Below are 17,046 nucleotides of genomic sequence, written 5' to 3'. Positions count from 1 at the left end.
TGCTTTACCGACGATCAACTTCATATGATCATTCCATTTTAAATCACTCCTAATGCGTACTCCCAGATAATTTATGGAATTAACTGCTTCCAGTTGCTGACCTTCTATTTTGTAGCTAAATGATAAGGGACCTATCTTTCTATGTATTCGCATCACATTACACTTCGCTACATTGAGAGTCAATTGCCATTCCGTGCACCATGCGTCAATTCGCTGCAGATCCTCCTGCATTTCAGTACAATTTTCCATTGTTGCAACCTTTCGATACACCACAGCATCATCTGCAAAAAGCCTCAGTGAACTTCCGATGTCATCCACCAGGTCATTTATGTATATTGTGAATAGCAACGGTCCTATGACACTCCCCTGCGGCACACCTGAAATCACTCTTACTTCGGAAGACTTCTCTCCATTGAGAATGACGTGCTGCGTTCTGTTATCTAGGAACTCCTCAATCCAATCACACAATTGATCTGATAGTCCGTATGCTCTTACTTTGTTCATTAAACGACTGTGGGGAACTGTGTCAAACGCCTTGCGGAAGTCAAGAAACACGGCATCTACCTGTGAACCCGTGTCTAAGGCCCTCTGAGTCTCGTGGACGAATAGCGCGAGCTGGGTTTCACACGATCGTCTTTTTCGAAACCCATGCTGATTCCTACAGAGTAGATTTCTAGTCTCCAGAAAAGACATTATACTCGAACAGTTTCCGTGAACGAGAAGCCCCCATCGTGTGTTTGCTCCTCAGGACCTTAGTAGGGCTTCATACGGAGGGCATGGACGACGACTGCAGTTCTGCCTTACTGATTGATGAAGGACCGTAATCGTCGACTTCGTATGTGACGTCCGACAAGCGTCAAAGGCTATGATGCTGCTCAAAGTTGTGCTTTAGTAACTTTTCCGGTAGTCCCACTTCCCGCACAAGCGTAATGATCCATATCGATTATCCTGGGCTGTATCTCACTGGCCGGTGCTTGGCATTTTAACGCTCTTGACTTTCTCCTGGGAGTGCAACGTCCGTATGCGAGCCAGCTGCCTTGCTTGTTTTGTCATGGTGACGAGTTGTTTCACCTAATCATCCTCAATATCGTCCTGTTGTAACAGGAAAAGTATGTTCCATCAAGATCATATATGCCAATGCCTTATTAAAGTGTCCTATGAGACCATTTGTGTGTGGATGATAGGTAGCTGTCATCCAGTGCGTGATGTCACAACTTAAAATTACCTCTCATATTAGTCTCGACTGGAAAACTTTTGCAAGGTCAGAGATTAACGCACTGAGTGGTACGTGTTCCAAAATGATTTCTTCTACCATGAGCCTTGAAATTCCCGGAGCTTCGACAGTCGGTGACGCTTTAGTAAGAGAGCAACGGATGAGGTAGTCAGTGCAGACTATTAACAATCGATTACCGTTTGTCGACTTCGGAAAACTCCTCATGAGGTCGATTCCAGTTCGACGGTACAGACGGAATTGATACCAAGTGCTTTGGAGGAAATTGAGGTACGTGCTTCCGTCGTTGGCATTCATTGTGGTGGCTCAAATAGTGTCCAACGGATCGGTATAGACCTGGCCAGTGATACCTTCGTCTGATTCTGTCTAGCAGCTTCACGAATCCCAAATAACTAGAGTGTTGAAGTGTCGTGGAAAAACTTCAGAATAGCTGGACGTAGCTGAGCTGAGATGACGAGCAACAATTTCCACCCCATCGGATTATACTTCCTCTTACACATTGTCCCATCTAGTAACTGGAATTTTCCTTTGGTTGATTCCTCCTCCTTAGAGGCTTCTATGGTTTTCAGCAATGCTGGATCTTTCCTCTGTTCATCAGTAATGTCAATTAATGTGTAGATTACAGTTTTTCCACCGGCTGCTGTGACCGAGCGGTTCTAGGCCCTTCATTCCTGAACCACGCTGCTGCTATGGTCGCAAGTTCGAATCCTGCCTCGGGCGGGGATATGTGTGGTGTCCTTAGGTTAGTTAGGCTTAAGTAGTTCTAGGTCTAGGGGACTGATGACTTCAGATGTTAAGTCCCATAGTGCTCAGAGTCATTTGAACCATCCTGATCAGTTTTTCCTCTACGCTGCTGTGTCCCGCAAAGGATTCCTTGAAAGGCAGTCGGCGACCTTGTATTTGTGTCTGGTATTGTATGACACTCTGACGCTGCACTCCTGAAACCTCGGTGCCTATTTCGCCGGTCAACCCGACGAATCCTTTAGACTAGTCAGTCGGCGTTCAGAATTGTTGTAACGGTGAACTGTTTTCCAAATAAATAGGGCCTAAACTTGTTGATGGTCCAAACAACTGCAAGGCACACTTCTTCGTTTGTGCAGTAGTTCATCTCGGAGAGTTCTATGGAAGCATATGGTATCACCTTCTCAGCATGTTCCTAAATTAGTACTGGAACTGCTCCTATCCCATAACCACCAATCACTGTGAAAATCAGTCTCGGAAATCTCGTCGACCGATGCTAGTACTGGACAAGATGTTAGCACCTCCTTAAGGACAAGGAAAGATCTTTCTTCCAACTCTTTCCACGAAAATTTGGCGTCACCCTGTAGTAGTTCTAACAACGAAAGATCCTTGGTGCAGAAGTCCTTTATCAATCGTCGGTAGTACGATCACTTTACGAGAAAATTTCTCACAGTGAGAATGTACCGGGGAGTCGGAAACTTTGTGACTGCTATTATTTTCTCTAGGTAGGGGTGGATTACACCGCCATTCACTAGGCGCCCCAAGATTTTGATTTACTGTAATAGCTAAGAGACATATTTTCGCGCTCAGGCGGAGGTCTGCAGTCTGAACAGATTTTAACACGGTTGTCAGGCGGCTCAGATGTTATGCGAATGTCTTCGAAAAAACGACAATATCATCCAGATAGCAAAGACACGTCTGCCATTTAAGGTGTCGTAATAAGTAGTCCATCACACTTTCTAAGGTGGCTAGAGTGTTACGTAGCCAAACTGCATAACTTTCAACACATATAGGCCACCAGAAGTTATGAAGGCAGTCTTGTCAGCCTCGTCAGCCAGATTTCCCAGTGGCCTATCTGCATGTCCATGGTTGAGAAATACTTTGCTCCTTTCAAGAAATCTGGGATGACACCAATGAGAGGTAGTGGGCAGACATCTACTTACGTGATTTTGTTCAGTCCTCGATAATCGATGCAGAAATGGAGTGTGCCGTCCTTCTTCTTCACAGTGACCACAGGATAGGACCAAGGACTCTATGAAGGTTCAGTGATGTCATCTTGCAGCATCTTCTCCACTTATTTCCGGTTTATCCGTCGTTCAGCCGGCGTCGCCTAATGTGAGCATTGGTTAGTCGGTGGGTGACCCACTGTTTAAACATGAGTCGCCTGGCGTCTCTTTCCTCCATTCTGAATTTGAAAGCATCCTGAAATTAGCCGCAAAACGGATAACACGCGTTGACGTTTTTCTTCGGTCAGGCCTGATCCTGTTGACATTTCGATAATAGCATTCTCCCCTGCCTTGTCTGCAGTGGTAGCAGACTATGAGCCTTCTTCGATGCCACTAAGCTTCCCCTGCTGACCTAATAGGGCTATTCGTACCCACTTCCCTTTAGGGATGATTTAAAGTTGCTCGTGACAGTTCCTCGAAGTTCTTCTTGCCAACGTACAATGCATATTATCGTCAGTGGCATGTAGATCCCTTTTTTGAGCCTGAGTAGCTATTTTCAATCGAAAAAGCCTTCACACTTCTACTGAGCATGTCGATTGATGAATAGATCAAAATGGTTCAAATGGCTCTGAGCACTATGGGACTTAACTTCTGAGGTCATCAGTCCCCTAGAACTTAGAACTACTTAAACCTAACTAACCTAAGGACATCATACACATCCATGCCCGAAGAAGGATTCGAACCTGCGACCGTAGCGGTCTCGAGGTTCCAGACTGTAGCGCCTAGAACCGCTCGGCCACCCCGCACGGCGATGAATAGAAGTCGACTCTTTTATGACAATGGGGAAATAACGTCTTCAATGGCAAACCACCGCTCATAGTAATCTTTGTTATGTGTGCTTGTTGGAATAGCTTCGTCATTCTGCAGTTCTAATCTTCCACACTCCATGACTGCCTTTGAGGTGTGCAAGGTTTGATCTGTAGCGGCCTCACCTGTACAGATGTTTGCCTCGCTTAGTTTTGTTGAATTCGGTGGCTTGGCGAGTGGCTCGTACCTCTCTGTGAGGCAAGGGGGGGTCTGCTACGGCGTATTGGGTAACGACTATGGCGATTGGCATCGTCCCATAGGTCTACTATAATGGAACTGACTGGAGTGACTAGGACTGTTGTGATCGTTAACGCCTGGTAGCGTAATAGTCATCGAACATTCGTATTCTGTCTCTCTGCAGTAGCGTACAAGCCCAAGGCGCCCATAGTGGGGCGTCGTACTTGGCATACAAGTTGTTTGAATAGTACCTGCGTTGATCGTTTACTGGGCGTCTGTTTGACGGGTGCGGCCTACGTCAGGGTCGGCCGAGTCCATTGCTTGTGGCGCTTTTGAGTGGTGATGGAAATCGGTGCTAAATATCGATACACCTCTTCTTCATCGTAACGTATAAGGTCGACATTCATGATTTACCTCTTGCTTTTTCGATCCGACGGTTCTGCCTACCAAAAATAACTGCTGTTACTCTTCTCTTACCCCAGGCGTCTCCATCAAACAAGATCATGTCGTAACCACAATCAAGTCCAAACATAAAACAGGGTCGTCAGTGAAGTATAACACTTACCAGTGAAATAACATCAGCGTGCAGCCACAACAAAACTGTACCCCTGGAAAATCTTTATACAAGATCGAATATTTTAGAAAATACTAACATTACAAAAATAACGAATTTCGCGAACCTTCCAGAAATGTTGAATATGAAATAGCAAACACTTGCTGGTGGTCGGATGTAAACTGGCTACCCGCCGCACGACAGCATGCCTACAGCGACGTGAAATCCTACGCCACACTGCGTGCCCACAGTTCTTCGTGGTATCACTAAGAAGAATGAGGTGTCTGGCATATGACATATTTCGTTTACTGAATCGTGAGAACAAGTGAGAGCAACTACACGTATCAAAGAAAACCTACAATACATCTCAGTCCCTTCCAGCCAGAAGAAGAAACATACCACTTGTAATTAACTCCACGCCATCATAAAGATAACCGCAGAGTGATTCCTTGCTTATACCCACTTTTGGACGAAGCTATCAAACGTCAACAGGTTGAGGAATTAAACAATCTAATGAACATTTCATGGTGAACAATTCGGTAGACAACTATTAAAATAACAATTACTTACGGGTTGTCTTCTGACAAATGCACTTAATGGAAATATTCTCCAATACAGTTGTACCTCAAAGCTGTCTACAGCCAGGTTAGCATTTGATTTGTTTCCGATACATACCTCTATGTTGCCACACTTTCTACACGTATCACTGTTTTCATTCTATGCCATTAAACAATTAAATTATCGTTTACGTTGCTTTATCGCTTTCTGGATCTCGGACAATATTTTGATCAGTTGAAATAATCATTTTTACATCCGAAGAGACTCCTCCTCCCGTTTCCCAACTTGTAGATACGTTAAGCAGATATCATAACACAAAGTAATACTGAATTCAGCGAGTAAAAATCTAAACGTTTAAGGGTTTAGTAGAAGCAGTTTCAAAACAAATTGGCAAAATACTTCATAAAACGGTTCTAAACGACTCCATTATCAACGTTTCAACACTCCTCACTAACCTTTACCTTGGGATAATGGATGTGATCTACAGCAGCTTAGTCACTTTTTGTAGGTGGTTTCATTGGCAAATCCTACAATCCTCATCGGTGTGTATACTACAACGAAACTTTCAGACACTAAGATTGTGTGACGGGTTGTTACCTGATCCAGAATCCTTCTTTGCATTCCTAACGCCACACTTTCATATTCCAAGAAGAGGGAAATTCTGTAGTTTTAATTCAAAAGCAGCCTGTAAGCCTTGTATGGGTACTAGGCTCCCAGACAATGCGTATAGAACAACTCTTCAGACAGTTTTTAAAGTTAGATAACCTATTAATAGAGGTCAACAGGCACCTGTAAGATTTTAGCTCGATTATATACAGGTGAATCAAGGAATCAAGTGCCCTCCGCCACACACCGTTGCGTGGCTTGCGGAGTATAAATGTAGATGTAGATGCTAAAGGTGGCCTGCAATCGAGTGCCAATTCTGTAACGTTTTAATTTGTCGTGACATTTCTTCCTCGTATGAATAATAACAATTATATTTTAATTCATAATATCTCCACGTCTACTTTATTATTTTCCTAACAATTATAATATTTTCCTCAGTTGTTAATGAACATAAATCTTTGTTGTTAATGAAATGGGTCATATGATAGCGCTACATGGCTTTCGATCACTTTGTGACTTCGCAGTTTTTTACTATCCGCTTTACTAGGCTCCCAGACAATGCGTATAGAACAACTCTTCAGACAGTTTTAAAGTTAGATAACCTATTAATAGAGGTCAACAGGCACCTGTAAGATTTTAGCTCGATTATATATAGGTGAATCAAGGAAATGACAGGTCCGTGAAAGGTACCTGAAAAGGGTAACGTCACAGATATCAGCAAGATGTAAGTAATGATGGACCACATTGCCAGTCATCGATAGGACCAACGTGTAAATTATATGGAACACAAAAATATCTTCCTCAGGCAAACGGATCATGTGAGCCAGCAAGCTTTCGTGGTCGTCATCAAACCAACTAAAATCTGATACATTGCTTGAGGTTGTCTTTTATTCAACAAAATTCACTTATGACAGGCTCTATGACCAAAGCTGTTAATTTTTGTTCAAGCTCATTTCCTTATAAATTGATCCGCTAGCCTCTGGGTAACGAATATTGTGCCATACATAGACAGCTGAATTAAGCCCTTGTTTACACGTGGAAGCTAATCTATCGAGTGCAGTGATCTACAAGTATCTGCAAAGTTAATCTACGCAAAAGTTCAAAGAATGTACTTCAGTGAGAAAGAACAAAACTAAACAATCGAGCCCTATACACACAGAAAATTATAAAAATGTGATATTTTAATCTATAAGGTTTTCCTGTTTCTTCAGTATAGTTTACAGCTGTGGGTTCTTGGTCACTGAATTTCTGCCCTAATTACGGTTCTGCTTTTTTAGTCGTTTAATCTACGCATCTACATTTAGAATCCTGTTTTTACGACAGGTGTTTTATGAGAGCATCAAGCCAGCCCTGGTCAAAATTGTCCCACTCTCCTGCAGTCATTTCACGAGAGCAGTACAGTGATCACGCAAGTTATCCTCCATCAAGACGAAATTTTCACCAAAATATTTGCGATGCGGTCCCACCATTCATTGTCGAATCTTGTCAATGTACCGTATAGCAATTACATTACCCTCGACATCCACGAGATATGTGCGGTTGCTCCTTTTAATGCGCGTAATGCCACCCCATTACACAACTCTATCACTACTTCGTTGCACATGTCAAACACAATTTTGAAGACGTTCGATATTACCGGGTCGTTTCCAAGCACGTTGTACTTGATAATCAGTGTCAAACATCTCCGAGTTTCGTTCGTAAACAACATCCGACACGAATCCTGGGGCGTCCATATTGCATACATTTTGTCCATCTGTAAATGAGTACGTGCAGTTGTAGTGTATGACGTGGTGCTCGCAATGGTTGTGAGGAATGGAGATTTGCTTCATGCATCGACTCCTAACAATTTGATGCGATGTACAGCGTCATGTAAGCTCTCCGAAGGCCGAATTCATTTCTGGAGCACTCAGCCCACGGTTTATTTGACCCGTCGACATCGATGATCCAGTGCACATATCGAACGTGGACAACCTGTGCGATGTCAGTCTTCATCACTACTTGCTAACTGGAACCGATTTCATGTCTGCACCACATCATTTTGCCTCCGGTGCACACGTCGAGCAACTTCCCTAGTTGACAAGAATTCTGCACATAACGTGATGATGTGGACTTTATCATTGGTCACAACCGCCCGTGGCATGACGGATGTTCACTCTGCTGTTCCACAGACCTTTCCACTGCATCCCTGCTTGTGATTTACTTCCAACTGAAATGCTGCAGTCCATTCGAATGCAACGTTCTATTTGTGGGTAGCGGTCATGGTAATAGTGTGTTTGTTTGTAAACAACGTTAGGGGTGACCTTCCGATCGGTAGCAACATATCTGCACGAGATATCGGGGTGATGCAACATTTTTCTTGATATGTGCATATTGCTAGTCATATGTGTATTCTGATATTTTGGTAATCTGATTCCTCCATCATAAATACAGCTCACTCCCAGCATTCATGACAGGCAAAAATATAAGATATTTCACTTTGCAGAATGAGATTTTCACTCTGCAGCGGCGTGTGCGCTGATATGAAACTTCCTGGCAGATTAAAACTGTGTGCCCGACCGAGAATCAAACTCGGGACCCGAGTTCGAGTCTCGGTCGGGCACACAGTTTTAATCTGCCAGGAAGTTTTTATTTCACTTTGGTTTCTACAGTGACAGGGCGATACTTGTTGCAGCGTTATAATACTACATGGTACTTCTCATTCCTGGTACCTTGTCCATGGCCTTACCCCACACACTAAACATGAAATTATTTTTATCGAAAGGAGCGCAATATTGATTTTTTTCTGTAAGAACCAACGCTACAATATAAATAATTCGTGAATGCTAATGGCAGTTTCTGTCTGTTTCAGGCATGACCAATCAGAGGAACTACCCCGGTCACGTGACCAATGTGGACGCCCATCATGGCGGCGCAAGGTGACGCATTCAGAGCGCAACGATTCACTCACCAGCCGCAAGATGTCGTCCCAGCGCCACAGCAAAGGCCCAACGCAGCTTCTCAGGTAGAGAAACATGTATCTGTGTTTAACACAGGCCTGACAAAAAAGTGAAACACTCAGAAGGTGAGGGGGAAGCGAAATGAAACTTAACAGGTTGAAAAGATATGTGATGTCGTTTAAGTGGTCACGAAATCGAGTCAAATGTATAAAGAACATTGAAGTATCAGCCAGCTTATCAGTATGACGTTTCACTCTCTATGGCCTGGATGCATTTCTGAGGCAAGCTGGCCTACAATTCTTGTCACTGGCCTTTGATAACCTAGGTACCAGCAAGTCCGAGCTCGTCCCACATGAGATCTAATGGGGACAGATCTTGGGATCTTCCTAGAGATGGGAGTACATCTACATCACGCAAACAGTTCATAGAACTCATCCCACTTGTGGACCAGCATTTTGAAAAACAGCACCACGATGCTGTCGCCTGAGCGGTAACACAATAGGATGCAGGACATCCGTTACGTACCAATGGGCCATCAGGTTTCCCTCAGTCACTACCAAGCAAGACGGGAAGGTATATGCGATAGTGCCAGTACCAAGATGCAAGGAGTAACACCGCTGTGCCTCTCCAAAACGTTGGAAGATTGGGACCTCCATCCATGTTACCGGTCTACTTTCCGACGATGGTCTTCGGAGGTAGTGCATAACTAATTCAGCGCTGAACACAATGCGACACCATTCATCGTCAGTCCAAGCTCCCAGGTGACGGCACCAGCCCAAATGCAGCCGTTCGTGTTCTCTCTCTCTCTCTCCCTCTCTTAATTCTTTTTATTTTTTGTACGGCAAACTAGCATGGTAATTCTGTAGTCCAACTGATGCTAGCGTCCAACGAATGAATGACGAAATGTTGCAGCGAATCCATTACTTGTTCTCTGTTGCGAACGTGTTACGACGTGCCTGCTCCACAATACAGAGATCCTCCTTTGTATTGGTAAGATAAAGTTGACTGGAACCTCGACGACGAGTATGGATACTCTCACCTTCCCATGTAGTCCAACATTGAGCCACTGTTACATCTGAATGCCCACAAATCTGGATATTGCACTTTTCGACCACCTGACCAAATGAAGACTGACAATGAGGCTCCTTTCAAACTTTATCAAGAAATAATAACGCCTTCTCGCCCTATAAGAGACATCTCCGTGTCTTTCAGAGTGATCGCTTAAAATTTACCTTAGTTCGTGACCCATACATACCCTACCAGGCCTGGTAACAACACTGAACATGACAACCACTAATGAACTCTGGTGGCCACTGTGCGTCTCAAGGAGAATGGCAACTGTAATCATTTATATACCTGCTGATGGTGTGTATATGTACGAAGTTACACAGACATCCGGACCTGTCTTTTGAGTGCTTTAGATTTCTAGTCAGATAGTGTATAAGACATGTAACAACTAGAGTTTCACGATTCACGGCTTAGCACTTTTAATTTATTGTTAAGAAATCAATCACAGTACCGTAGTTGTCTGTAAAAATAGGAGATGAGGTTAAAAACAAGCAATACTAACGCAGAATGGAACTTACATCCATTCATGACAACGGCTGCGTTACCTTGTTCATCATCTCTGCAAGATTTTCACACTGTTTCAGCAAACTAAAGACTGACCACTATGTGCTCCTGCACCAAATTCAGCGTCTTCTGCTTGCACTTGTAGTGTGTATATTCATGGAATAGAAACAATAAAAGTTGAAGCGCTCAAGGCCTCATTAGTCGTGAAAAACCGAATTCTTTCCATATCATTAATCGATACGTGTACATAGAGATTTTCAGCAGCCATTCAGGAGCGGCAAAGATAAAGAATAATAGATTCTGTCACTGCTACGCGAGGGTTCATTTCTTTTATATTACAATTGTTTGATAAATTTCGGCGATCAGGCGTTTACTATTGAGCGTATACTAATGATCGTGAGGTGAAAATTACCAATATTACGTGCTATACATCTCGTATCCTGCACGTCAACACGTATCAAGTAAAGGTAGCAGACGGATGCTTTCCAAAAGATGTAGATAAAGCCCAATATCCAATCAGTATTTCAAAACCTTCTACTTTTTTTACTAACAACTGCAGCTATACGATCCTTTAATTTGGCAACCATAGTCTCCGTCACTCAAAACTACATTCTACAAATAAATAATTACATGTGTTTGATAATCAGTCTTATAATCAAAGGCTATCCCACTTCTTTCTATGGAATGCTTTCTATGGACATATAATTATTGTTTTACTTTAATAACCTAGTCCTTACACCACCCAATAATTACTAAATCAAATTAGAACTTTGGCAGTTTCAGTGTAAAGAAACTTTCCCATAGGTACTTAAAATGGTAAATTGTTAAAATAATCGACGTTGTGGCCGTGTAGGAGCAGGCTGCCTCAGGACACAGACTTTGCCGTATGTAATTCACGCCTCTTGTCTAAGCATTGTGCTAGGGGAATGACCTCATTCAAAAAACCATGTTTTCGAGGAAACAAGTTGCGCATGGATTGCTGTATTTCTTGTGGAAACTCGCTTTCACATATTTGACTCCCTGGCGTAGCCATACACCGCGGGAAATCGCCGTGACACCCTCGTAGTACCTCTGCTGGATGAGATTGTGCCTGCGGGGCTAGGCAGTGGGGCAGCTGGGCGCCCTCGTGGTCAGTGGTTCCCGCTAAGCCGCGAGCTCTGCGAAGAAGGGTGGCCCGCAGCCGCCGCGAGCCTCTCGCCAAATACCCGAGCCGCGGCCCGTAATTTCGGTGTGGCCCGCCCAGCCCAGCCCAGCTTAGCGGGGACCGCGCATTAGCCATTCCGTGTCCGGCGCCGCCGCACGCCTCCACGCACGCCGACGGCCTTTCACTGTGCGCACATCAAATTTCGTTCACCCAACTCCACATGCAGCGCAGCACTTCCTACAGCCCACACGACGGTCGTTCCAATTATGCAAGCCGTCTGCTCATTTTCAATTTCGGTTTCCTAGTGTAAGGTAAACCCAATATGTATCATCGATACAGTTATGACCCGTATAACAAAGTAATGAACGTGAGGTAATTGATCAGAACGCACATTCACCGTGCAGTGTAAAAAAACTAGACACATTGTCAGCAGACCGAATATGAAAAATCAATTATAGGACTCCACCAAAAGTGAATATTTACTAGCAACAGGACTTAAAGTCGGATGAGTCATGTGCTTCGAAAAATTTCAGTATCCATCGTTTATCAAAATGTGTTAGAAAATAGCGTGAAAAACACTTCTTTCGTGACTGCTTGTGAAACATTGAATAAGTAAACTTCCACCAGATCATATACAAAGGCTCTCCAAACAGCATCAGCGTTAAAACCCACATTATTAGCTGTTAAATTCATGCAGAGAACAGGAATACGTAATGGTGAAACTGGGGGAAGTTACTTGTGGTGGGGAAAACTAGGCGAAATTTTGTACTTGCTTCTGATAGGTGAGAAAGGCATCGATTCATAACCCGTTACCACATAGTGATTATATAACTGGAACTGTACCATACACTACGTATCAAATCAACGACCAAGGAGATTTAAATAGAAGAAAGCATGTAATTTTCAAGTTTCTAAAGCTCATTCAAAAAGACATAGACCTGAGTAATGCATAACCTCCTACCAAAACAAATGCAAGCAAACCAGTAAGCAGACATAAAAGAAACAAGTAGTACACGAGATATGAAACGGCTAATAATCTAAGTTGAATGGAAGAGTGAATAACCTGACTAACCTGCTCTTTCCACTGAATGATTCGGCTGGTCCCGGCGGAGGTTCGAGTCCTCCCTCGGGCATGGGTTTGTGTGTTTGTCATTACGATAATTTAGGTTCAGTAGTGTGTAAGCTTAGGGACTGATGACCTTAGCAGTTAAGTCCCATAAGATTTCACATACACATTGAAAGATTGAATTTGGATTTGTACCCAAGTTTGTGACGGCGGACCTCATAAGACAGCGAATTCACAATGACACTGTAACATGTTTCTGCTCGCAGCGTTCACAGCAACCTCTGTATGTAAATCAGTCAGAATTTGACCATGAAATGAAAATCCCCAAGAACACTAAATGAAAGCACTTTACAAATAATCAATGGCTACGGATAACCACAATAATATCATCTTCCTCGCCAAACAGCAGACCTAGCGTCGACTCCATTTAACACCGAACGTCTCACCTGCTTCGCGACCCGTATAGACACTCTCGGTCAAACATTTAATCCACAGAATTTTGCCTTGCGGGGAGAGCTCTGATTATTGCACTGGACCGGAACCAAAACACACAACTTCTCGAAAGCTTCAAAGCATATACTAGCTAACCAGAGTGTTTGCTGCCGATCCTTGATACACAGTACCATCTTTGCGTAGCACCAGAAATAACTGACTCGCGAAGTAGAATGATAAAATAACCGAAAATTGAAAGTAGCTACCTTATAGGCGACTTTCAACTTACCGGAAACAGAAAGACCTAAAGATGTCTATAAGCTCCGGGAAATGCAGTAGTTTGAATTAAAATTTGCCGAACTTGTTATTTTCCTCTTGCGTGTCCAGCAAGGAGCCATACCTTTCGAATCCCCAGAGATACTCATTACAGCTAGACCAGTCAAGCAAGTTAAATATTGCAGTAACGTGTATTTGCGAACCTGCAGCTTACTGGCAATTTATTGACAGTACTCTCCCCACAGGCGCGGAAGAGATGTTTTTCTGACACTGCGGGATCTGCAACCTATCAAATTCACTTGTAATAGGCCATGCCACTAAGGAACATACTGAGTGATAGTCATTTCTCTCCGTGAAAATTCATTACCACGACTCCCCGTAACATTTCTTTCGTCTGACGATCCACTAACCTCTGGCCCCAGAACTCACTAGTAGCTTTCCTCAGTGACACGAGCCGGTCTCCCGTACTAGTGATAGCTCTGCGGTTCATGTTGTTCCCTGGGCGCCACCGTCACAGCTAACGAAACGCCCCGTTCACTAAGACTCGTTATCAGCAAAAACACTATAGTTACCGATTCCAGTATGACTTTGAAAATGAAGTATAATGAAAACTCTGTCATAATCACTGTTTGGTTTGCTAGTCAAGAATTCGCTTCTTATCCAAACTATAGATATTTCAAGGCCGATCTCATCATTAATTTTCCACTTCACTTTGGGTATGTCTCTTATTCTAATGTTCTGACTTCGAAGGCATTAGGGTGCGTCACATCTTGACGCGAAGTTTCTGGAACCTGTAAGTACAAGGCGTGTTCATATTATTAATTCCCATCGATAAAAACGCAGTTGTTCGTTAGCGAATGGACTATTTCAGGAGGGGTTTCATGGTAACAATACAAAGTACCGTAGGAAGAATAAATAGACAGAAAAACATTAAGAACTAATTCAAAAACCTGAAAAAGTCGGCATAGCTTACGAGCCCGCTTCTAGGGCATTGCGAAGAATTAACATGGATAGCCAAAGTAACGGCATTTGACGGCCCAACCATCCTTCTCTCCCAGACACATCACGCATTATATATAGATGAACATGACTCAAATGCTACATCTGAAACATACTAGACAGTGCAGTGAAAAACTTTTTATTCTTATTCACTTCATGTACTAGACAAATTCTCTGTTTCGGTAAGCCCTCCCTCCATTTCTTCTTCCAGTGTATGTACAATTGAAATCTATTACAGGGATCATTTCTCCACTCATATGGTTTACATATCCCCTCCGTTCTCCTTCATTTTCTTTATTTTTTCGTTTAAGTCATACATTTCTAAATCTTTCCTTATATCCTCATTTCTTTTACAACCTTCTCTTGTACATAGTCCCGCTCTTCTTAAAAGCCTCATTTCTTGAGCCTATATACTAGACTTGATCTTACAGGTGTTTTTTCTAAAAGCAGTAACATTAATATGATTGTATCTTGGGAGAAGTTAAACTTTTTAAATACCTAATATGTAACAATAGGATCAAAAATTAAATAAATATACTAGTATATGTGAAACGATTTAAAATCTTGCAGAATAAGGCCAGGAAAGAAACGCGTCTAAAATTGGAAGCACATGCTAGTACGTGAGGTCTGGTAAGAAGAAACTGGACTACATTAAAAGTGACTTGCGATGGAGCTTAAACACTTCTCTTTTCCTATAGAAGCTTACTTCGTAATGAACACACTTCCTCTAGCGCCGTTTCTTCCGTACTGAAATGCCCTCTAGAACGCAGCTCGTGACGTGGCGCTATTTTGTTGCAGCGGCCTTTCCTTAATCTGTTGTGCCGTGTGGTACCGGTCTCATTTGTCACAGGATCTCAGTAATGAGAGAATAGGAACTGGACTGCCGTATCGACATTGGTGATTAGGGAGCCTGTAGTAAGGGAAGTATATTTTTCCCCTCTTCAAATAATTTAATAACAAATACTAAAATTGCTCGGACGCTGATATAAAGCACCAGCAAGAAGTCGATGAAAGGACTTCAGAGTACTTTGATCCTCTTATTAGATGCTTATTGTGGAAAAAAACACAATCACATCATTTCAGCTTTGAGAGATTTTGGCATGCTTTTCTTTTGCATTCATATCAGATTCAAAAAGTCAAGTTTCTTTAGCTATTATGTTCTTCCATATATATGCATTCCAAAATACCGCACCAAATGTCACCAAGTACTTGTCTCGGGTAAATAGCTGCCGCAAACGTACAGAATCCCTATGTTATTATGAACTGAACGCAAACGTCTCCTCAAATCTAATTCCATTAGACACACTAGAGCATGGCAACGGAGCACTTTGCATTTCACCCACATTACGGTCAGTGAAGACACTCAACTTTTAAAGAGCTGTGGCAAATTTTTTCGAGTTATCTTATGCACCTTCGGGGCAACGGACTTGCCGCAGAGGAAACACCGTTTCCCGTTAGATCATCGAAGTTAAGTGCTGGCGGGGGTGGCCGGCACTTGGATGGGTGACCATCCGGGCCACCAGGCGCTGTTGCCATTTTTCGGGGTGCACTCAGCCTCGTTATGCCAATTGAGGAGCTACTCGACTGAACAGTAGCGGCTCCCATCACAGAAAACTATCATAACGACCGGGAGAGCGGTGTGCTGACCACTCGGCCCTCCTGCCTGCTTCCTCAGTTGAGGACGACACGGCGGTCGGATGGTACCAATGGGCCACTTGTGGCCTGAAGACGGAGTGCATTATGCACCTTCGATGAGGACGTAGCAGTTAAGGGCTCAAAATCGAAAATAAAATTGCGCAGCCTCCTTTTACGTTCCTCATTTCGGATATTTTTTAGACGAAATGTTTTAGATAATCATTCTTGAAACTGTTCAAAGAACTGATTTTCGCTCATGATTTCTGTTCCTAGATTCTTCAATAAGTAACACTTGCATTCAGCGAGTATAATTCTGCAATTAGCAATATACATTCTGAACGTTTCACTTCCTCTTCACAACTACTGAAGCACAGGAAAGAAGGCATAGCAAGTAACATATCATCGCTATTCGCATAATTAAAAGTTCGGGAAGTCGCTATTTCCCTACAGACTTTTCTTTTAATTTGTGGTAAGGTCTTATGGGACCAAACTGCTGAAGTCATCGGTCCCTAAGCTTAAGCACTACTTAATCTAACTTACGCTAAGGACAACAAACACACCCATACCCGAGGGAGAGGACTCGAACCTCCTCCGAGGGGGAAAGGGGGGGGGGGGATCCAAGCGGGCCGTGACAAGGCTCTTTAGACCTCGCGGGTTCCTATAGAAACTGACCACCTCCGTGCTCTAGTGATTAGCGCTGCTGGCTACTAACATCGAAGCTCACTGTCCACTGAGACCCGTGGTGCAAAATGAGCAGCTGCTTTATCAGCGAAACTAACAAGCAAATCCTCAAACAGAATGTTGGTACTGTGAGGTCCTGCCCATTCGTTTATTACAGGGTGCCTAAAGGATGCTTTCTCGAATAGCTAAACGGCAATTCAAGCAAATCACATTAATGGTTTTGTAATTTTTCCTCCTATCTATGTAATTATGTAGTTATGTAGTTCTCAATTCGTTCGAGCAATCAATCAATCCTAACAGGAAACACTGTCATAACTCAGTCACTGAAAATGATTCAGAAATTTTACTTCTTAGAATGAAATCAGGCCATGATTCTTCTTCTCTGCAGGCTCGTGCTTTGCGGCAG

General features: G+C 43.1%; 1 protein-coding gene across 3 annotated transcripts in view; it reads left to right on the top strand.

Moving 5' to 3' along the window:
• The window catches only part of LOC126365752 (cyclic nucleotide-gated cation channel subunit A), a 487,374-nt gene that overhangs the window by 65,566 nt on the left and 404,762 nt on the right, over window positions 1-17,046 (top strand). For all 3 annotated transcript variants that reach the window (XM_050008246.1, XM_050008256.1, XM_050008236.1), the window contains exon 2: window positions 8,748-8,900. In XM_050008246.1, coding sequence (XP_049864203.1) covers window positions 8,787-8,900 — 114 coding nt within the window. In that variant the 5' untranslated portion in view covers window positions 8,748-8,786. The remainder of the gene's footprint in view (window positions 1-8,747; window positions 8,901-17,046) is intronic.

The sequence above is a fragment of the Schistocerca gregaria genome, chromosome 1 (assembly GCF_023897955.1).
Source record: "Schistocerca gregaria isolate iqSchGreg1 chromosome 1, iqSchGreg1.2, whole genome shotgun sequence".
NCBI classification, from domain to species: Eukaryota; Metazoa; Arthropoda; class Insecta; order Orthoptera; family Acrididae; genus Schistocerca; species Schistocerca gregaria.
This window is presented reverse-complemented; position numbering and strand designations above follow the sequence as displayed.